This window comes from Peromyscus leucopus, chromosome 3, assembly GCF_004664715.2.
Source record: "Peromyscus leucopus breed LL Stock chromosome 3, UCI_PerLeu_2.1, whole genome shotgun sequence".
Taxonomy (NCBI): Eukaryota; Metazoa; Chordata; class Mammalia; order Rodentia; family Cricetidae; genus Peromyscus; species Peromyscus leucopus.
Genome location: NC_051065.1, coordinates 142,850,838 through 142,872,347, shown reverse-complemented (window position 1 = coordinate 142,872,347; position 21,510 = coordinate 142,850,838). Strand labels below are relative to the sequence as shown.

Here is a 21,510-nt window from a genome sequence, read left to right as displayed (position 1 = left end):
GGGAGCTACTGCCAGGACTATGTCTTTTGTTCATGGCCCTCCCAGAAACTGCTTGCTTAAGTCTCAGGAGACTGAAATTGAGGCCTGATCTCTGAGAGAAGACTGAGCAGCCTGTTACGGCATCTGCTCGGTCCTTTCATTATGTGGAGGCCAGAGAACATTGGGTGTCCCGTTCTCACTCTCTGCCTTACTCCCTCGAGACAGGGTCTCCCACTGAAATTGCAACTACAATGGCGGCCAGCAAGCCCCAGCAATCCTCCCTGTCTCCTTCCCATGTCATGCCGGAGACAAAGGCCCGTGCATGGTCACTTCCAGACTTTTCCATGGGTGCCAGGGGATCTGAACTCAGGTCCCCAGGCCTGCACAGCAAGCACTGTAACCACTGAGCCATCTCTCCAGCTTTCAGACTCCAGACCATGCTGCTGCTCAGGACACAGCACCTGTGGCGGCCACCCCCCCCACCCCCCCCCACCCCGCTCCCCTGTCAGACAGAAACTGGCGGGCAGCCTCCTAAGACCACTGCCTGAATCTCTAGCTAACAGACTTCCAGGTACTTGGTTTCTTAGTCCCCCAAGTGTGCACCTTCTGCTGGCGGACTGGACGACCAGACATATCAAAGAACTACAATCCGCTGCTGACACATTCTCTTCTCCCTGCTGCCTGCTGGGGAATGCCAGGCAGCCTGCCAGCAGGCGCCTCTGAAAGCTGTAAGGAAGGACCCCAACTCTGCTGCACGGGCCTGAGTCTCTCAGAGCCCCTGTACTGCTGACTTCCTGTCCGCACGTGGCATTAATTACTCTGACAATAAACTTCTTACCCCCAACAGTCCATCTCAGTGTCGCTCTCGAATCCCTACACCCTGTATTCTTTCCAGACAGGACTCTTTACATTTTCCTGATAATTCCTTCTTAAGTTCTGAAAATGTCCATATGCTTTTCAAATTAATGTACCAGCGCTTTGTGTATTTCCAACCACTGATTCATATTCTGTTATTCCCACTGCCAAGGGATCCTGGCAGGTATCATGTGAGATACTACCTGCCATGTGTAGAAAAGAATAATTTCTTAAACCTCGCACAGCTAGCTTCATTAATTTATGTTCATGACCAACCTCTGGAAACTTGGCTATGGGTGACCTGACAAGACTCGTGGATGGGGCTGTTAGAAAGAGTAATTTGGGTGCCTCACAAAGGAACAAACAAAACAAAAACAACCCAGCAGGGCAATTTCCTTTTTGTAAAAGAATGTGTGCGCCAGCGGGCACTTAGCAAGCACACCAGGCCAAGACGCCTCTGTCTTCTATCCCCGATGCAGGTAGAGATTACGTCTCACCCCATTGGTGGGAACGTGACTTCAGAATCGGACAACTGGCTAACTGGTGTGAAGAGGAAGCAGCAAGTTCAGGGAATAGGACCCTTGACCGGCTAGAACCTTTCTTTTTATTGGTTTTTTGAGACAGGGTTTCTCTGTGTAATTTTGGTGCCTGTCCTGGAACTCGCTTTGTAGACCAGGCTGGCCTCAAACTCACAGAGATCCGCCTGCCTCTGCCTCCCAAGTGCTGAGATAGACCTTTGACACAAAAAATGTCTCTCGCAAGGCCATGTGTGGTGGCCAACCTTGTGATCCTAGGACTCTGGAAGTGAAGGCAAAAAGATCAAGGGCTCAAGGTCATTTTGGTTAGCTTGGGATAAATGAGACACCGTCTCCCCAAAACAAAATAAAAATTCCAACAACAAAAACCCCAAAATAAGCAAATAGTAGACAAGAAAGGAATCTAGATGAATCCAAGAGGCTAGGCAAGACACAGGAAGAGAAAGCAGAAGCAGTAATGAAGACAAGTCACCCACAGCACAGATGACAGGGGACAGATTCCTTTTCGGCCCCCACACAGCCCTGGTCTTTGTTTCTTAGGGATTCCTTCTCTTCTATAATTCTTTCAATTACCAAGGACATTCTGAATTTCACACCCTGCTAAGGGAAGTCAGACAACGCAATGTCAAACAGAAAGGCCTTTCAAGTCTCCGATATATGGACACAGAAGCCTGGAGCCGATCTAAAGATGCCTACAAAGAGTCGGGAGCCGAAGCAGGGCCTCCTGGAAGGTTCTTCGGCAGTTGGCATAGAGACAAACACAAACAACCAACAGCAGGCCAGTATAAATAACCATGCCTGCTTCCTGTGGCCTCCTCGCTGAGACCAAACAACACATGCCTCCTTGTGAACTGTTTTCTCACTGAAGGGAAAAATGCAACTAAACCGATGCATAAAATATACAGAAAAGACAAAGCGATGTATCCAAACACAGATCTGCCAGCAGACCGGTCTTCCTCAACGGTCATGCTGTCCCTCGAAAGCGCAGGGAAACCAGGCTCCCCCGCCACCCAGGGTCCTTGCTAGGCTCCTACACACACGGCACAATACTGATTTTATCTTTTGAGTTTTACTACACTTTGTATGTATGTGTATTTGGGCCTGCATGCCGTGGTGTACATGTGGCCAGACAGTTTCCATGGCAGCTCCTAACCACCCAGAGCCCCAGCTCCAGGAGCTGCAACGCCCTCTCCCAGTCTCTCGGCGTCAGGCATGAATGTGGTGCACATACATACATGCCGGCGAAACACACATATAACATAAAAATGAAGGAGTCTTTTTAAAAAAGTATCAACCTGGGAACTAGCAATGTGAGTGTCACAAGCTCATCTACTGGGCGCCTCACTAACCAACACATGCTCCCTCTACACATTCTGGAAGTCTCTCACATAGACGTATTTGCAAGTTGAGCACAATACTGCATACCCATGATACCTGTACTTGGAAGGCTGAGGCAGAAGGATTTGAAAGAGTTAAAAGCTAGCCCCGATTACACAGCAAAGCCTTGTTATAAAAAAAAATAAAATAAAAAATAAAAAATGTTTTGTTTTGGTTTTTCCCGGAGCAGAGAACTGAACCTAGGGCCTTACCACTAAGCTAAATCCCCAACCCCAAATAACTGCTTTTTAACATGGAAAAAAAAAAAAGCAGAAATGTTGCTGTGTAAGCTAGAAATCTAAAACTCATACCATTACTGCCATTAATGACATGAACTCCAGAACATGCTCCAGAAGGACTGGGGCTGGAGAGATGGCTCAGTGGTTAAGAGCACTGGCTGCTTTTGCAGAGGACCCAGGTTCAGTTCCCAGTAACCATATGGTGGCTCACAACCATCTGTAATTCCAGTTCCAAACGACCCCATCCCCTCTTGTGAGCTCTGCAGACACCAGGCACTCACATGGTACACAGACATACACTCGTGCACACACATAAAATTAAAATACATAATTGTTTTAAAGGACTCTGAGCAGTGTCCTTTAAAAAATGTATGTGCTCTGCGGGGGAGGAGGTGTGGCCGGTGCCGGCACAGGCATCTGGTGCCCTCACCTCCCCAGCCCACATCCACATCTTTCAGACTGTGTTTATGTTACAGCCGTGGTGTCAGGAGAAATACTCCGCACTTCTCTGGGAATTCTTGTTTTCACTACGACAGATCAACTTCCAAAACAATGATCTGCTGAGATCTTCACTGACCTGCCCAGCAATCAGAAGACCTGAGACACTTGAACGCTCCAAAGAAAAGCAGAATTCCAAAGGAACTCAAACAGCAGGACTTTCTAATCATACTCAGCCTTGTAAATGGCGCATGGTGTACAGAACACAGACCCTTTAAATCAGTGTTTAAGTCGTGCATTTCTTAAATGAAAGAAAGCAGAGAGAGAAGAGAGAAAGAGAGGAGAGCAGGATGATAGAGGTTTATCAGGAATTTTTGAAATCCCCGTTAGGAAGAATCTTCTGATTATCTTGACTAATTACAAAAAAATAATTTCAAGAGAGGGTGATGATGTATGCTTTTTGCAGGGTTATATTCTATGATTAAAAAACACTTTTTAAAATCAAACTTTGGTTTGAAGTCTCAAGCAAACTGTGTATACTCCTGTTAGCGGTGACGAACCTAGAGTTTACCCCGACTATCCGCATCAGAGATGCGGCCAAGCTGCCCACTGCCGGGACACCAGCTTCCTCCCTGTTCTCTGGTTTCCTCCTCTGCTTTCTTCTGCCAGTTAAAAGCCTAAGTGTGGCCTTTCAGGCCTGCCGCAGCATCTACCAGGTAAGAAGCGGCTGCTGCCCCATTAGTCAGCATGGGGTCAGGAGTCCATTATCCTGGTAAGGGTGGTTTTGAAACACGTTATTAAACTTGGAGTACTGCTAAATAACTCAGAGTCCTTGATCAAATGTCACTTAAGAGCTGAATACTGGTGAACCTTAGTACCGCCAATGTGCTAACTCTTTCTATGTTCAAATTAAATTTTATGCAAAATTATATTTTGCTAGCCAGAACTCTTGAACTCAGCAACTATCAATCAAAATGTATTTTTCTCCCTTTTCTTGTTGAGAGTCATGTAGCTCAGGCTAGCCTTAAACTCTTTATGTAGCCATGGCTGGCCTCGAACTCCTAAGTCTCCTGTCTCTACCTCCCAAGGATAGGGTTACAGACAAGCACAACCACATCTATCAAGGTTTCTTTTATGGTAGTTTCTGAGGCAATCCTCAGTCACATCCTGAAGTAAACAAGCAGTATGCTTATTTTCATCCATAAAGTATTAGTTAAAAAAAAAACTGGGGAGGGGGTGGAAAGGGGGAGATAGGGGAACCCGTGGCTGATATGTAGAACTGAATGGTATTGTAAAATAAAATAAAATTAAATTAAAAAAAAAACCTTGGTTATTACAGTATTTTTTATTTTTTTATATACTTTTATTATATACTTATGGTAGTTTCTGAGGCAATCCTCAGTCACATCCTGAAGTAAACAAGCAGTATGCTTATTTTCATCCACAAAGTATTAGTTACAAAACCTTGGTTATTACAGTATTTACTTTAATATGCAAATTACCTTTTTTCTTCTCCAGACAAGGTTTCTCTGGGTAGCCCTAGCTATCCTGGAACTTCTCCTGGCTTTAAGCACTTTTTGTTTTGTTTTGTTTTAATAAGATAGTGTCATCCTATGTTGCTCAGGCTGATCTGGGCTTGTACGAACTTTCCTTCTAGAAAAGGATCCCACACTTGGGAGGCTGAGGCAGGAGGCTGTCATAAGTTTGAGACCAGCTTCACTCTGCTTTAGCAGCCCAAGCAGCTAGAATTACAAATGAAATTAAATAAAATGCACCTTTTCCAAATTCTAAACTCAGTCAACCTTGGAAAGTCATATTTGTACACATGTTGAGACCCTAAGAATAATTCTGACCAGAACAAAATATTGTTCCTGGGAAAACACACATCAAGAACAAGTCAGACACTCCAGAAAAGACTCCTATGAAACCATCCTCCCTCAAACAGGGGAAAAGCCAATATTCCAGACCCAGCTGTCTTCCCCTGAGAGGCCGCTGCGGTCTGGAGGGAGCTTAACTGAAGCAAGGGATTGAAAATTCATCTCCTAAGAGGCCCATTTAGGTGGCGGTGGTGGCGCACACTTTTGATCCCAGCATTTGGGAGGCAGAGGCAGGTGGATCTCTGTGAGTTCAAGGACAGCCTGGTTTACAGAGTGAGTTCCCAGACAGCCAAGGCTACAGAGAGACCCTGTCTCAAAAACATACAAACAAAACAAAACAAAAACAAAAACAACCAACCCCAAAAAAACAAACAAAAAAGGCTCATTTAGTAGACATCAGAAAGCAAAAATTGCTTGGGGTGGAGGCTGAGAAGGAAGAGTTGGCAACTGATTTAAGCATTCATACAACTTAAAGAATGCTTTAGAATACAGCAAGGAATTTATTTAGTGATTGCCTCTTGACTTGGCTCATGTCCCATACACAGAGCAGAAGAAAAACCAGCCATTCACTTAGATGACCCAAACAAAGAGGGACCTTAGCTCTTTCAAGGCATCAGCATTTTTTGATTAATTTTTTTTTTGAGACATGGTGTTTGTCAAGTAGTCCACAATGGCCTTGAATCATCCTGTTTCTATCTCTGGAGTGCTGGGATTACAGATGTGCACCACTCTAGCCCCCTCAGAAACGTTACTAACAGCATATGACTTGATCCCGGAAGTTAAAGACTGCACTGTTCATTGCCTAGGGATCTCCAAACAGCTGGTATCAGAACGGAAACCCAGCCTTCCTTTCATGTTTCTCTCTTCCTTGGTTACACGTTCTCTCTTGGGCAGGTTATTTTCCTTTCCTTTCCGGGGGGTAAAGATCAAAGTATGATCTTTTCCCTGGTAATACCAAATACATACTCTGGGGCTTGAGGTAGAACTCGGTGCCCAGTAGAGATGGTATTCAGCATGCCCAAGGCCCTGAGGCTCACCAGATACTTTTCTTTGGATAAAACTGGTATTTACTTATACGTTTCTATAATGTTTGATTTCTTAAACAGCTTGCTCTAAAAGCAATTTCTATGCACGGATGACATTCAGAACATCTGCAGTAGCTGGAGAACATCTGCAGTAGCTGGGTATGGTGGCTCATGCCTCATCCCAGAACTCAGAAGCTGATGCAGGATTGCCACTGTGTTTGAGGCCAGCCTGGGCTACAGTGGGATACCACCTCAAAGCCCCAAACCTCAAATATCTGCATTATATGCTTTGAAAATGTATGATAAAGAGAATAAGAGGCCACAGAAGTCAAAAGCCTGGATTTCATTTGTTTTTAATTTTTTTTTTTTTTTTTTTTTTGGTTTTTTTTCTATACAGGGTTTCTCTGCGTAGCTTTGTGCCTTTCCTGGAGCTCACTTGGTAGCCCAGGCTGGCCTCGAACTCACAGAGATCGGCCTGGCTCTGCCTCCCGAGTGCTGGGACTAAAGGCGTGCGCCACCACCGCCCGGCTGTTTTTTTTTTTTTTTTTTGTTTTATTCTTTTATAATCTTATACATGTGTAAAAATGAATGTGTCTTAATCATATCCCCCTATATCCTACCTTCCATCCCCCCTAGACTCTTTAGAAGATTGTGTGTGTGTGTGTGTGTGTGTGTGTGTGCGCGTGCGCGCGCTCGTGTGTAGGTACCCATAGAGACCAGAGAAGGCATGGGACTGCCCTGAGGAAATTACAGGGAGTTAGTTGTGAGCCACCCAATCTGTTGGAGGTCCTCTGGAAGAGCAGCAAGTGTTCTTAACCACTGAGCCATCTCTCCAGTCCACTCAATATCGTTATAACCCAGGACAGGCAGGAGTTCACTTAATTTGTTTTATTACACTTATTTGAGTGTGCGTGGGGAGGGGCACATGTGCCACAGTCCGCACATGGAGATCAGAGGACAAATGACAGGATTGTTTCTTTCTTGGGTCTGGAGGATCCAATTCAAGTCACCGGGCTTGGCAGTGAGTGCCTTTAGCCTCTAGGTCATCTCAGCGGTCCCCTGAACTGTATTTTTTACTACATCATTTATTCATGTAACCTTAGGTGTCGCACAGCGTTTCTTTTTCATTCTTTCTGTTGTTGGTTATTTTTATTTAGGTTTCACCGTAGATGGTCTCACTACGTTACCCAGGCTGGGCTTAAACTCCCAGGCTGCAGCGGTCTTCTCGTCTCAGCCTCCAGAATGGCTGACACTGACTGACAGGAACAAACACCACCAGGCCAGCTTTCTAAGTTTCTATGCATGGAATGAAGATAACGACATTTGCCCTGTTTTCTTCAAAGTGATGACGCTACTGCTAAGTCCAAGCACACACAAGTGTAAACACTGTTGATCACTTTATCTTGAAAGATCTCCCTTCTTCAAAATATAGTCTAAGGCCTGGCATGGTGAAGGATCTTGAGTTCAAGGCCAGCCTAGGCTAAATGGTGAGACCTGACCTAAAACAAAACAAAAATACAGCTTAAGGCTGAGGATGCAGAACAATGGGCAGAATGCTTGCCTAGCACAAACGAAGCCCTGGGCTCAATACTCTGCACTCCCTAACCTCAAACCAGGAGTGGGGTGCAGCCCTGTAGGCCACCACTCAGCAGGTGTGGGGTGCAGCCCTGTAGGCCACCACTCAGCAGGTGTGGGGTGCAGCCCTGTAGGCCACCACTCAGCAGGTGTGGGGTGCAGCCCTGTAGGCCACCACTCAGCAGGTGTGGGGTGCAGCCCTGTAGGCCACCACTCAGCAGGTGTGGGGTGCAGCCCTGTAGGCCACCACTCAGCAGGTGTGGGGTGCAGCCCGTAGGCCACCACTCGGCAGGTAGAAGGAGGGGAATGACAAGTTCAAAAGAGCTTAAGAATTTCATTCAACCAACACATCCCTCCCGACTTTTGCCTCCAGTTTTCTGGATGCAGTGAATCACCACGAGAAACTTGTACTATGTTCCAACAGGAAAACAATCCGTCCTCTATCAGACCAGTTTCATTCTAACTTTATTGAAATCTACTGAAGTTTTCTCCTGCAAGGATAATTAAATAGCAATGATTTAATTTTGGAGAAGACTGTGTAAACTTTTTCTATATATTGTCAATAAATAAAAAAAAATCTTAAAACTTGTCACTGTAATTCATATTCTAAAGTTTTGTCTTGCAGGGGCTGAAGAGATGACTCCGTGGTTAGGAGCACTGGCTCTTCCAGAGGACCTGGGTTCTATTCCCAGCACCCACATGGCAGCTCACAGCTGTCTGTAACTCCAGTTCCAGAGGATCTGGCATCCTCACATAGATATGCATGCAGGAAAAGCACCAGTGCACATGAAATAAAAATACATAAAAATTTTAAAAAAGATTATCTTGCAGGACATGGTGCCTAACAAGAACAATCCCAGGACTGGGGAGGTTGAGACAGGCCATTTAAAAGTTCAAGATCAGGGCTAGGTCAGTGCAATAGTTCAGTGGTTAGAACAATCCTGGAGACCCATGTGGTGGAAGGAGAGAACAGATTCTCACAGGTGGTCTTCCAGCCTCAACTGCTGCCCCAACACATGCAATAAATAAAGAAAGAAGTGTAGTGGTTTTTTTTTTTTTTTTTTTTTTAAAAAAAAGGGTTAAAGGCCAGCCTAATCTATACAGTGAGTCAGTCTCTCTCTCTCTCTCTCTCTCTCTCACACACACACACACACACACACACACACACACACACACACACTCACACACTTTATTCATGTTAAAAGTAGGTTTCAGAGTTTAGATTTATCCTAAAAATCAAAATCATCATGTTTAAGGCTTTAGGTCCAATCTCCAGCACAAAAAACCCCAAAACAAAAAAAACAACCCCCCAAAAAATACCCCCCCAAAAGCAACATTTAGGGCTGGAGAGATTTAAGAGTACCATGCATGTGTGGCTCTTGCAGAGGAGCCAAGTTCAGTTCCCAGTACCTACATCAGGTTGTAACTTAGCACCAGGGTGATCTGACTCCTCTGGCCTCCTTAAGTACCTGCATAGACACATAATTAAAAACAAAAAACAAAAAAAAACAAAACTTAAAGAAATCAATCAATCAAACAAACAAAAACTCCAGCAAGGATGCTTAACAAGGCAGTCAAGATTATGTGGAACAGAAAATTATTCCTGGTGAACAGGCTTCCAGGAGAGTCTGGCTTGCCGAAGCCCCAGCTCTCCTGTGGAGTTGGTCTCTGGCAGAGGAAGTAATTATCTAGGCCCTCCAACCAATCAACACTAGGCTGGGACACAGCTTCAAATTCAAACATTCTCTCTGCTCTGGTAAGAACAAATATTAACTTGTTCCTCCAATGGGTACCGAGGCCAGGAAAATGGCAGTGTTTCCACAGGAAGGTCTAAGGAGCCAGAAATGAACTGTTCTGCTCAGAGCAAAGGACTCTGGCAAAAAGGAATTTGTTACAGGATATTCTTCCCTGTCTAGGTTGGATGTGACATTCACCATAAAAAAACAAAACAGAAAACAAAACAAAAAAAATCAAACAAACAAAAAACCCAGAACAAAAAACCCTACATGCATGCTAGACACGATTGACAAGACCAGGCAAGGCATAGTTTCCAGCCAAGAACGTCAGATTTTCTTTCTTTCCACTCTATATTACATGTATGAGTATCTTACCTGAGGGTGTGTCTGTGCCCCAAGCGTCTGAGGAGGCCAGAGGCGGCTTTGGATCCCTAAGAACTGTAGTCATGGGTGGTTGTGAGCTGGGGACGGAACACAGGTGCTCTGTAAGAGCAGTAAGTGCTTTTAACCAGCGAGTCATCTCTCTAGTTGGCGGCGGAGGTGGTGGTGGTGGGGCTCTTTTTAAGTTAGGGTTTCATGTAGCTCAAGCTGGCCTTGAATTTGCTCTGTAGACAAACATGACCTTGAACTCCTGTTCTTGGTCTCTCTCTCTCTCTCTTTCTCTCTCTCTCTCTCTCTCTCTCTCTCTCTCTCTCTCTCTCTCTCTCTCTGTGTGTGTGTGTGTGTGTGTGTGTGTGTGTGTGTGTAACTATGAGTACACATTTGAGTCAGGGTTTCACATTGAACCTGGAGATAGGCTGATAGTCAACAGCCCTAGGGATCCCACAGCACTGGGGTTAAGGGAAATCCCATTTGGTGTGGTGGGTTAAGATAGGGTCTCCCTCTTCCCCGACCCCCTTGCTGCAGGCTGCACTGGGTGAGCTAGTTGAAGCAGTGCTGGAGAGCTCCCAGGTAGTGATGACGAGGGAAAGCTGGCGGGATGACCAAGCTAGCTACTACCCAGGCCCAGAATCAAGTCTTTCCACCCCAACATCCATCCCATCTATGATCAAAACAGCAGGACCTCCACCTCCACAACACAGGACAACAGGATATCCAAGAGGAGCCCCACAGAGAGTTCCTTATTGGTGGTGTAGCGGAAGCCAGAGGCCCTAAGCCAGGCCAATGACTCCTAGCAACGAACACTTGCAAGTAAAGATGAATAGACTAGTGCTGGAGAGATGGCTCAGTGGTTAAGAGCACCGACTGCTCTTCCAGAGGTCCTGAGTTCAATTCCCAGCAACCACATGGTGGCTCACAACCATCTGTAATGAGATCTGGTGCCCTCTTCTGGCCTGCAGGGACACATGCAGGCAGAATACTGTATACATAATAAATAAATAAATCTTTAAAAAAAAAAAAAAGGGGGCCACACTGCAGCTTCCATGACAAGATTCATTCATTCTCTCTCTCTCCCTCTCTGTTTCTTGGTTTTTCTTTTAAATTTGGTTTTTTTTTTGGGGGGGGGTTTAAGCTGCAAGGGCAGAGGGCAGATGAGAGGGGATGGGGAAATAATCGGGATCAGAATGCTTGGAGTGAAATCCACAAAGAATCTATAAAAGTGTAAAAAAACGGTGTGTGTGTGTGGGTATCCCTGTGTAGCCCTGGTTGGCCTGGGGCTCATTTTGTAGTTCAAACTGATATCAAACTTGCAGCTACATATAACCATGCTGGGCATACAATACTTCCCTAGGTAATTCTAGGTCACAAGGTCACGACACACCTTCAGTGGTATTAATAACAAGGGTACCTGTGCATGTGTACTGCCGGGGTCAAACATGAGGTCTTTGAAATACCAAGCAAGCACGCTGTCCCTGAGCCATACCACCAACTCCAGCATCACTGGCAAAAGTTCAGACAACCTAAATCCCAATACTAGCCAGCTACTACCCCCGAGGAATCAGCAGCACAGACTGTTCAGGCTCAGCGAGGTTCCTGAGTGTCGTTTTATAGTCTATCTCCAATTTCCATCGCCAATTTCAGACATAAGGAAAAATATTTGAAATTTGCTTGTTAATAATCTTTCAACTTTGTCGAAAGAACTCTGCCTTTCTAGGTAAGACAGCCAAACAACTACATAATTCAGAGAGAAAAAAAACCAAATCCCAGGAAAATTAAAAGTTAGGTGTTACCCATACAACTAAAGGCATTGATACTAAGGGATCTGTATTCAAGTCTTTCATCAAAAAAGTACAAGAACTGGAAAGACGGCTCAGCAGTGAGGGCGCTTGCCATGAAGATCTGGTGACCAGAGTTGCATCCCCAGACCCAGAACTGACTTCACAAAATTGTCTTCTGACCTCCATATTTATGCTGCAGCAACCCCACCACCATTCATGAATAGTAAGCAACTTTTTGTCTTGATACTGGGTCTCTCTACATAGCCCTGGCAGCACTGGAATTCATTCACTATGTAGGCCAGGCCGGCCTGAACTCACAGAGATCTGCCTGCCTCTGCCGCTCAAGTACGGGGACTAAAGGCATTTGAGCACCATGCCCAATAATAAGTAACCTCTTTAAAAAAAAGTTAAGCTTGAAGCCTGGGCCTCTGTCTTTGGCACAGTAGCGCTGCTCACCTGGAATCCTAGCAGCAGGGAGGAGGTAGCAGACCACTAAGACTTCAAGTTGTATAAGATTATCTTGAAAGAGCAACAAAATAAGAAAGTGTACAACCAGTACACACGTGCATCAGGCTTGGTGATCCGTGCCTATCGAAGACACCTGAGGCCCAGGCAGAAGGGTTGAGTTTGGGGCCAGCCTGGATTACTGGATTATCCCGAGAGTCAGTCTTCTCAGTTTCTCTCTTCTCTCTCAAAAAATATTAATGACTACCTAGAAAGCCAGACTTCTCCCTTTTAACAACAAATGAGTTAAACAGGAGAGACCGTGACTCACACGGTCCCCTTTGATGACAACGGAAAATTAAAGAGTTGGTTTCTTTGGAAGGAAATGTTGGAGAGGAGGGGGAACTTTAAAATTACACCTTTAAGGTTTAAGTCCAGGAGGTGAAAAAATAACTGCCATCTGGTCCCAATTTCAAAGTCAAGTCCTTCTTGTTCCCTAAAATCATGAGTCATGGGAGGCAGAGGCAGACAGATCTACATGAGTTCGAGGTCAGCCTGATTTAAATAGAGAGTTCCAGTCTGACCATGGCTACATAAGAAGACCTGTCTCAAAACAAAACAAACAAAAAGCCGAAACCAGCAACAAAAAGGAATAAAAATAAAATCATATCCCCATGAGATTTACTTCTCTAAATTTATTCAATTAAAACTAAATCCCCCAATTCTTTTCATTTGTTTGTTGTTGTTGCTGTTTTGTTTTGTTTTTCAAGACAGGGTTTCACTGTGTAGCCCTGGCTGTCCTGGAACTCAGAGGTCCGCCCACCTCTACCTCCTGAGTGCTGGCACTAAAGGCATGCACTATCACTGCCTGGCGATGTCATCTGATTTTAATCAGAGGCTCTGAATACTAAGTTTAATAACCCCACCTTACACTTGTAAATGTATTTTTTTTGTTCTCAAAGGGGGGGGCGTGTAAACAAATTTCAGAGAGCAGCTATTATGTTTATAGAATTTCCCTGATGAAAGACGAAAACAGCTCAGCATTGGAGGCTGAGCTGGAGGATCAGAAGTTCAAAGTCAACCTCATTAGCAAGTTTGAGCGAGCCTAGTTGCGGGGGTGGGGTGTGTTCCTATTCCGACATCTTTGTAACTTTTTAAAAGATGGTTTCGAATCAGTTAAATACGAGTTTTAACATCAGACTACATCCTTACACGCCAAGTCTTTATTTGCTGTGGTAATGGGATGGTAAACGAAGAATGCAGTTGAAATGTTTGATTTCAATCCTCAGACAATGGAAAAGTTTTGAGCCAATGATTTCACAAGGCCCCCCATTAACTTTTCGTTAGTCCAGCTGACGAAAAACGAGCATGGTGAGACTGCAGCCCATTTGTTTTCCCAGGCTCACCCTGTTGACCAGGCAAAAAGAGGGGTCCTGGCAGAGAAACAGGGGGTACAAACGAGAGAGAGAGAGAGAGAGAGAGAGAGAGAGAGAGAGAGAGAGAGAGAGAGAGAGAGAGAGAGAGAGAGAACAGTTTTGCATTTTCAGCCCTCGGACTCCGTTCCAGAATTCCGCAATGACTGCCAAAAGCAACGGCCTTGGAACCAATTAACCATCACCCGCGACCTTCCGCTTCGACTCCCAGGAGGGACCTCGTTCCACCTCAGCTTTGACTCTACTCCAGAGAGACACGGTGAAGGGCGAACGCATTGCAAGTGAGGGAATCGGAGACCCTGGGGGAGCAGGGCGAGCTGGTCCGGGGGAAACTCTAAGGGAGCGGCACGAGAGAGTGCTGGCGGCGCGGGATGCACAGCGCCCGCCCATCCTGGGGACCCGATCCCGGCCCCCGCCGTCGCCCGCCCATCCTGGAGACCCCATCCCGCCCTTCCACCGCCCTCGCCCCCTCCCCTGACCTGTCCGCGCCGGGTCCCGGTGCGCAGCGCGCCGCCTCCATACCCGCCCGTCCCGTGGCATCAGCGTCCAGACCCCGAGTCACCGCCGCCGGGCTGGAGAGGATGGAGGAGGTCGGGCCCCGCCCCTGGCAACCACACCCCGCACTGTCGCCGACGCCCATTGGTCCGGTGCCCGCCGCTCCCCTCTCACTGGCTAATAGCGCCAGCCGCGATGCTGGAGGGTTTCCAGGGGGCGGGAGGCACCGGGACGCGAAGGCGCGTGCGCCAGAGCGGGGTGCGGCCCCCCGGGCTGGGTCCCAACTGGCCCTCCGGGGTGTCTCCAGCTGCTCCATTCTGCGGGCGCCTCCTTGTGCAGCAATGAGAACGCCCAGGGGGCTGCCAGGATTGTGGTCCAGGGGTTTGCAAACCTCTTTCGCCAGAAGCCTCGCAAGCTGACCGCCTTCAGCCTTCTACACTAGCCTTCTACAGCCAAAGCTGCTAAGCCTGTCCTCTCTGCAGTAGATCAAGCCTCCAGCCATCAGTTCCTTTCTGGTTCTGGTCCCTAGAGGACTTTCTGACCAGTGCTACTGCTTGTAGCCTTAAATTAGTAAGGCCTAAGCTACCACACTGATGTTGAATACAGATTTTCACTTTAAAAAATATTGATGTATATTCATTGAGAGACAAGATCTTTTTTAGTCTGGCTGGCCTGGAACTCATCGATCCGACTGCCTCCGCCCCCTAATGCTGGAATTAGAGGCATGCGCCACCATGTCCCAAGTGTGTGTCTGCATATGCATATGCATCCCTGGTGCCCTGTCTGTTGGATAGAACCTGTGCCTTCTGGGCATTTGGGGCTCATAATCCTTGAGCCACGACTCCAGACCCCAGAAATTAACTTTTGAAAACTAGGAAATAAGTACATACATAGACTAGGAGAGCAGAACACTGCACTCACTTAGCCCGCTCCCTGGTTGCTTCGTGTTTTTTTTTTTTTTTTTTTTTGTGCTTCAAATCCTAACCCATATAAGGGGCAGCGTAAGCTCTGTTGGGCTAGAAGGGGCTGGATGCTAAATGAGAAGGGCTGAAAGAGATGCCGTGGTTGAGTAAGAGGACCACTGAGACACTTGTTAGCGGGGGCATCACCTCCACACGAATTACAAGAATATGCTCTTCCACTGTATGTACACACAGTTACTCTATCACATCCTTTCACTGTAAACAGACTCTCAAAACACAAACCCATCCATCTGTGCCCTACCTCTCCTGACCCCACTGTATTCATCAACGCAGGGCTTGTGGCCCTTTGGCAGCTGTCAACCATTAAAAACTAGAGTTCACTCGGATTCTCTCCATCAGCGGAAGCTGTCACTGAGCCTCCTACGATCAGTACCAAAAAATGTGGAAAAAATCAAGGTTGAGGCCGAAGACTAATCGGCACCGACCTTTTCTAGACGGGCCACACCTCTGCATTACTGATAAAGGTAGGCTTCTCTAAAAACTCGGGGCAGCCATTTATTTACAAACATTGTAAACAGTACAAGATACTTCAGAGGTTAAACAGTTACTATGAGTAAAATACCAACAGTTCAAGACACTAAATTCAACTCTTCCCGATATGAGGTGGCTTAAAAAGCAAATCTAGAAACCGACTTCCAACTCCAGGCCTCCAGCTAAGTCTTCCTCCTATTGGTGTCCACTCCATGTCATTCTCAAGCCAGAGAAGAGACTTTAGAGACGACGGCGACCATGAGCAGCTTTGAGATGAACTGAAGTCTGTGACATCCAGTCAGATCTTCACAAGGAACTGGCTCTTGTCCAGCTTCCCTTTCTCCTTGAGGTAAGCAAACAGGTGCCTTCTGCGTCTCCATGTGACCTTTATCCCATACTTCTCCTCAGGGGTGTCCTTGACCAGAACAGGGCCCGGCTCTGGGCTGCTGGGAGTTGTAGGGCCAAGGATGCATCCTGCAAGGCTGTTTTCCTTCTGATCGGGGGAAACGGGATCTTCTCTCACAGATGATCCCGGGGTCTGGATATCAGGGGGCATGAACACATGAGCTAAGCTTTGAAGTGCATGCACTGACAGGTCCCCACAGCTCTGGGGACTGAGCAGTGGCACTAAAGGCCTTCTGGGGGTGTCCTTTTCTGCTTGACAGGGCTCTTCTCTGTTCAAGGATAGCAACAATGTCTCTGAACTGGAAGATGGTGGACTCTCAAAGGTTAGACGCGGGAACTTACAGGTAGATCTCCGAGTTAAGTGCCTTGCCTGGTCTCGGGGACGATGTTTCCGGTGTGCTGGAAACTGGCTTTCGGCTTTTGTATCAAACTGAGGTAATACCTGTGCATAAAAGAAAAAGGGGGGGGGTGGTAGGTCAACTATCAAAGAAACTACATGCAATGGACAGAATCCTTCTTTATTTTTGTCCAGAATCGTGAGGACTCGCTATAATAAAACCAAACCAGCTATGTGAGGAAATGCTAAGCAAACAGTTTTGGGCCAGCTATCCAATCCCTCTGCCTTTCACGTTGCGCCTGGAGAAGAGGAGACGAGGTATTTCTCAATCACCACCCAACACTGCTACGGCTTGTTTAACTGTCTGTCCGTAAACTTCATGAGAGCAGGGCTGGGAGGATCTTTGGGGGTTGAACCCATGCTTAGGACACTCAGCAGTTCAGTCCTCAGCGACACAAAGCCCTCGATAGGACAGATTCACCCCCAACCCCAGCAGAGTGCCTGGCAAGAAGGTCTCCAGCAAATAAGGACTGGCAGCTACAAGAACAGGAAGTGAGACTGTGTTCAGAAACAGGATCTGGTACACCAGGTTTATTCAATCAATGCTTGTGGATTTTTTTCTTTCCATTTCAGACAGTCTCACCATGTAGTCCAGGCTGGCCTTTAACTTGAGATCCTTCTGCCACAGCCTCTCAAAGGCTAGGATTACAAGGGTGCCCCCGATGCCATTTTTTAAAAGGATTTTCTCCCTAAGGTTCAGTCCATTTGGCCATAGAGTACCTAGTACTTTTCACATGAGTTGCAGGAAATAATCTCATTTATAAGCTTGTAGTTTTTTCTAGCTTCTTTACCCAGCTACTGGGTAGTGAAATGTCCACTCAGAACTTTTTCAGAAGAACCTGGCAAGGAAGACTCCAATTCTACATAACATGTATTCTGGACTGAAGGAAGAAAAGTAGATATACCAGATGGGTCAGGTTACCACAGCCAGAAAGAGTAACTGCTTCCCGGTCCCTGCTCCAAGACGATTCACAGTCAGTATTCTGAAAAGCTAACATGATAAAGGTCAAGGACTTACCCAGGATGTGATGGTGCCCTGATCTATGGGCTTGCTGGGCACCTGGACAGTGTGGGTAATGGGCTGCTGGAGAGAGTCATAATGGTGTTTGGCGCCCTCCAGTGGCGGTTGGTGGAATAGCAGCTGGGCTTTGCGGGACTGTCTTTGGAGTCTCTTTTTGGGAGGCATCAATAGGTAAATGAAGAGCAATTAGTAACCACATGATGCAGGTTGCCTTCCTGGTCTGGGCCGGGGTCCAGCTGCAAATCATTCCTGTAGAGAAGAAACAAAAGCTGGGAGAAAATCACATGGGTGATTCCCCTGTCCTTCATGACACGTATTAGTCAATCTACCAAAAACTACCACTCAGACCTCCTGTTGTGAGGAAAAGTTTCCTATACCACCTCACGAAACACATTATCTCAACAACACTCATTCAGTAAACACCTGCTGAACTTACATTACTGTGTCGTGATGAGCACTCGGAATTAAAGATGGACACGTTCTTATTCAACAGTCGCTTACTGAGTGCCGAGCATCTGTAGTGATAGAGAGGTCCCTGTTTTTGAGGAGCTGGGGTTGTAGCGCAGTGGTACAGCACTAGTCTAAAATGCAAAAAGCCTTAGGTTCAATCCCCAGTACTGGTGGTGCACGCCCTTAATCCCAGCACTTGGGAGGCAGAGCCAGGCAGATCACTGTGAGTTCAAGGCCAGCCTGGTCTACAGAGCAAGATCCAGGACAGGTACCAAAACTACACAGAGAAACCCTGTCTCGAAACACACACACACACACACACACACACACACACACACACACACACACACGGGGAGAGAGAGGGAAAGGGAGGGAGAGAGGAGGGAGGGAGGAGGGAGAGAAGGAAACAATTACACTTCGGGATAATACGGTTTTGCTTCAATTCACTTCAGGTCTTCTGGGTGAGAAAACACCTAGCCTGGGAATGAAGAGCTGGGAGAAGCAAAAGGCAAGAAGGTCACTCCAGGCTGAGGAACACCACATGCAAGGATGGTTACAGCTGGGCATGGGGAACACGCTCAATTATCCTAACTGGGGCAAGAGGATCAGGAGTTCAAGTCCAGCTTGGGCTATGTACAAAAACCTTGTCTCAAAAGCCACACCACACCAGGTGTGGTGGTCCATGCCTATAATCTCAGTACTTAGGAAGGGAGGATGGAGGATCAGGAGCTCAAGGTCATCTTTGGCTAGTTCGAGACCAGCCTGAGTTACATGAAACCTCAGAGAATTACAAGCTCATGGGAGACAGAGCATGAAAGACAGCTCAGTGGCAAAAGAACTTGCCTCAAAAACCAAGGACTTGAGTTTGATCCCTAGAACTCGAAAAAAAGTAGAAGGCCAAAACCAATTCCAAAAAGACGTCCTCTGACACCCACGTGTGGTGTGTCCCCTCTCCCCCATCACTCACACACAATGTCAGTGCCTGTGAGGCTGTGAATGTCTAGCTAACAAATAAAAAGGGGAAAAGGCTAGGTGTGGTAACATAGACCTTAATTAAATCCCAGCACTCAGGAGGCAGATCTCTGAGTTGGAGCCCAGCCTGGTCTACATGGTGAGTTCCATGACAGTGGGGCATACATAGGGAGCCCCTGTTTTAAAAAATATTTTTAAAGGAAGGAATGAGAAAATAATAAGAAAAAGATTAGACACGGTGTCAACGTTGGGTCAGGAAACCTGGTGGGGCCATGAGTGTGGAGTTGGGCTGAGTAGTCACTAGAGGTTTTCAAGCACGAGTTTGTGACCAACCACATCTAGGTTTTGTTTAAAAAAAAAAAAAAAAGTCGCCTGGGGGCTGGAGAGATGGCTCAGTGGTTAAGAGCACTAGCTATTCTTTCAGAGGTTCTGGGTTCAGTTCCTAGCACCCACATGGCAGCTCACAACTGTCTGTAACTCCAGTTCTAGGGTACCCCACACCCTCATACAGACATACATGTAGGCAAAACACCAATGCACATAAATAAAACAAATAAAAAAACCACCCCTGGATTCTCTAGACTATAAAGAGAAGTCAACTAGTCAAACAACAAGCCCCATATACTTACCACCCTGCTGGTTCACTCCTGGCCATCTATACCCATCAATTTCCCCTACCCTTGCATGGCTTTGAAGAAAATATATTCTTTTTGGTTCTCAGATTTAACCTCACCACGTTAAGCAATAGCTGTTCCATTTGGCTATATACTGGCCCTCTTATAATTATTTTGACTTTCTTGAGACGGTCTCACGTAACCTAGGCTGGCTTCAAATTCGACATTAGCCTCTGCCTCCCCAGGTGCTGGGATTACTGGCATGTCTCACTGCACTGGGTACTTTTTCTGTTGCTGTCATAAGATACCCCGAGGAAAGCAAGTTAAGAAAGAAAGGGTGCCAGGTATGGTGGCGTAAGCCTTTAATCCCAGCACTCAGGAGGCAGAGCCAGGCGGATTTCTGTGAGTTCGAGGCCAGCCTGGGCTACAGAGTGAGTTCTAGGACAGTCTCCAAAGCTACACAGAGAAACCCTGTCTCAAAAAAAAGAAAAAAAAAAAAGAAAGGGCTATTTTGGCTCACAGTTCCAGGGTAAAGTCCTGTGTGTTGGGGAAGTCATGGCAGCCGGGACTTGAAGGCAGCTGGGCACACACTTTAGTAGGCAGGAAGCAGATGAATGTGCTCAGCTGGTTTTCTCCCTTTTAGTCAGTCCAGGTCCCCAGCCCACAAAATGGGAGTACCCCCATTCAGGGTGGGGTCATCCCACCTCAGTCTAATCTAGATAATCTCTTACAGACATGCCCAAACAAAAATGTTAAGTCAGGTTTTGACTCACTTCTGCTCAACCTTTGCTTTTTTTTTTTATTTTTATTTTTTATTTTTTTATTTTGAGATAGCGTCTCACGATGTAGCTTTGGCTGGCCTGGAGCTGGCTATGTACACCTGGCTGGCCTCAAATTCACAGACAGCCGGCTGCCTCCGCCTCCTGGGTGTCGGGATTAAAGGTGTGCACCATCACTCTGATCTTATTTTTTCAGACAGGGTCTCACTATATAGCCCAGACTAGCCTCTAAATCGAGATCCTTTCGTCTCACCCCAGGATTATTGGTATGTGCCACATGCCTAGCTACTTACAACTCTTGATTCGTTTAATTATTAGATAGGGACAAAACTCAGTACGGCTGCAGGCCCTGCTTCCTGACTCATCGCATTCCGCATTCCTGCGCCTCGGTTCAAATCCCTGGGTGCTCACCAGGCCTCCCCGAGGCAAAGCCGCCTTCGGTGATTATTCTAGCTGCTTCGAAGGTTTCCCTCCCTTCTGTGTAACAGATCTTAGATCGCGTCTCAGTCAGTTCATTAAAAAAAAAAAAAAGAGGCTTCCCTGTCCTAAGTCAAGATTTTCTCATTAAAATAAATATTCAAAATATCACAGAAGGCTACGAGAGGGCCAGCCAGTGACCCCAGCTCCTCCGAAGGCGGAGACACGAGGATCGAGAATTCTACACATGGGGAGACCCTGTGTCAAACAAAACCCAGCGGCCTCTAACTTGTTCCTCTGTAGCTAGAATTCTACGGATCTGTTGATCTCATTCTGTGCTCCTTCTCCACCGGACGGTGGGCCCGGGGAAGGGACGCCCCGGTCTGCCCGGGTCGGCCCCGGTGCCTCCCACTCCACCAAGCGTGTAAAGAAAAGAACATCTGTCTCCCGGGCGGCCCGGCGGCCGGGGCGGCAGGCCACGGCCAGGGGCGGGGCGTAGGGCCCGTCCCCGCGGTCGGGGAACGCGCCGCACCGAGGCTGCTGTCCGGTCGGGGACCCCGGAGGGGCAGAGCGGGGCGCTAACCGGGTGAGTGACGTGCGCCGCTCCGGAAGGAAGTCGCCCACCGCGGCTGGGAGGGCCGGGGCGGAGCAGACCGCTCGCTGGCCGCCGCCCGCCCGCGCGTCCCCGCGTCCCTCCCGCCGCCCCACGAGCGCCGGGGGCCCGCCTTACCCGCCCTCCCGGCCGCGGCCGCCGCTCCTCCGGACGCCGAGCGTTCGGGGCCGGAACCCGGAGACAAGCCGGTGCCGATTGGCGACGCTCCGTCACGTGACCG

The 21,510-nt window shown here is 47.3% G+C and overlaps 2 protein-coding genes across 10 annotated transcripts in view; both read right to left on the bottom strand.

Annotated features, from left to right (window-relative positions):
• Positions 1 to 14,268, bottom strand: part of Tulp3 (TUB like protein 3) — a 35,631-nt gene extending 21,363 nt beyond the window's left edge. Inside the window, exon 1 of one of the 2 annotated variants that reach the window (XM_028881522.2) lies at positions 14,153 to 14,268. In XM_028881522.2, coding sequence (XP_028737355.1) covers positions 14,153 to 14,193 — 41 coding nt within the window. In that variant the 5' untranslated portion in view covers positions 14,194 to 14,268. The remainder of the gene's footprint in view (positions 1 to 14,152) is intronic. The other variant, XM_028881521.2, reaches the window with a different exon arrangement.
• Positions 14,269 to 15,626: 1,358 nt separating this feature from the next.
• On the bottom strand, positions 15,627 to 21,491 carry Rhno1 (RAD9-HUS1-RAD1 interacting nuclear orphan 1). Of its 8 annotated transcripts, none has more exons than XM_037204112.1 (4): positions 21,408 to 21,489; positions 17,882 to 18,026; positions 17,443 to 17,694; positions 15,627 to 16,469 (listed from the first exon to the last, which is right to left on the bottom strand). In XM_037204112.1, exons 3-4 carry the CDS (start codon positions 17,608 to 17,610, stop codon positions 15,921 to 15,923), a joined length of 717 nt encoding a protein of 238 aa, XP_037060007.1. In that variant the 5' UTR covers positions 17,611 to 17,694; positions 17,882 to 18,026; positions 21,408 to 21,489; the 3' UTR covers positions 15,627 to 15,920. The 8 variants fall into 8 exon arrangements, with proteins under 8 accessions (XP_037060007.1, XP_037060009.1, XP_037060008.1 ...); XM_037204114.1 differs by having other exon boundaries at positions 17,882 to 17,960; positions 21,408 to 21,479; XM_037204113.1 differs by lacking the exon at positions 21,408 to 21,489 and adding an exon at positions 21,261 to 21,362.
• Between the last annotated feature and the right edge of the window lie 19 nt (positions 21,492 to 21,510).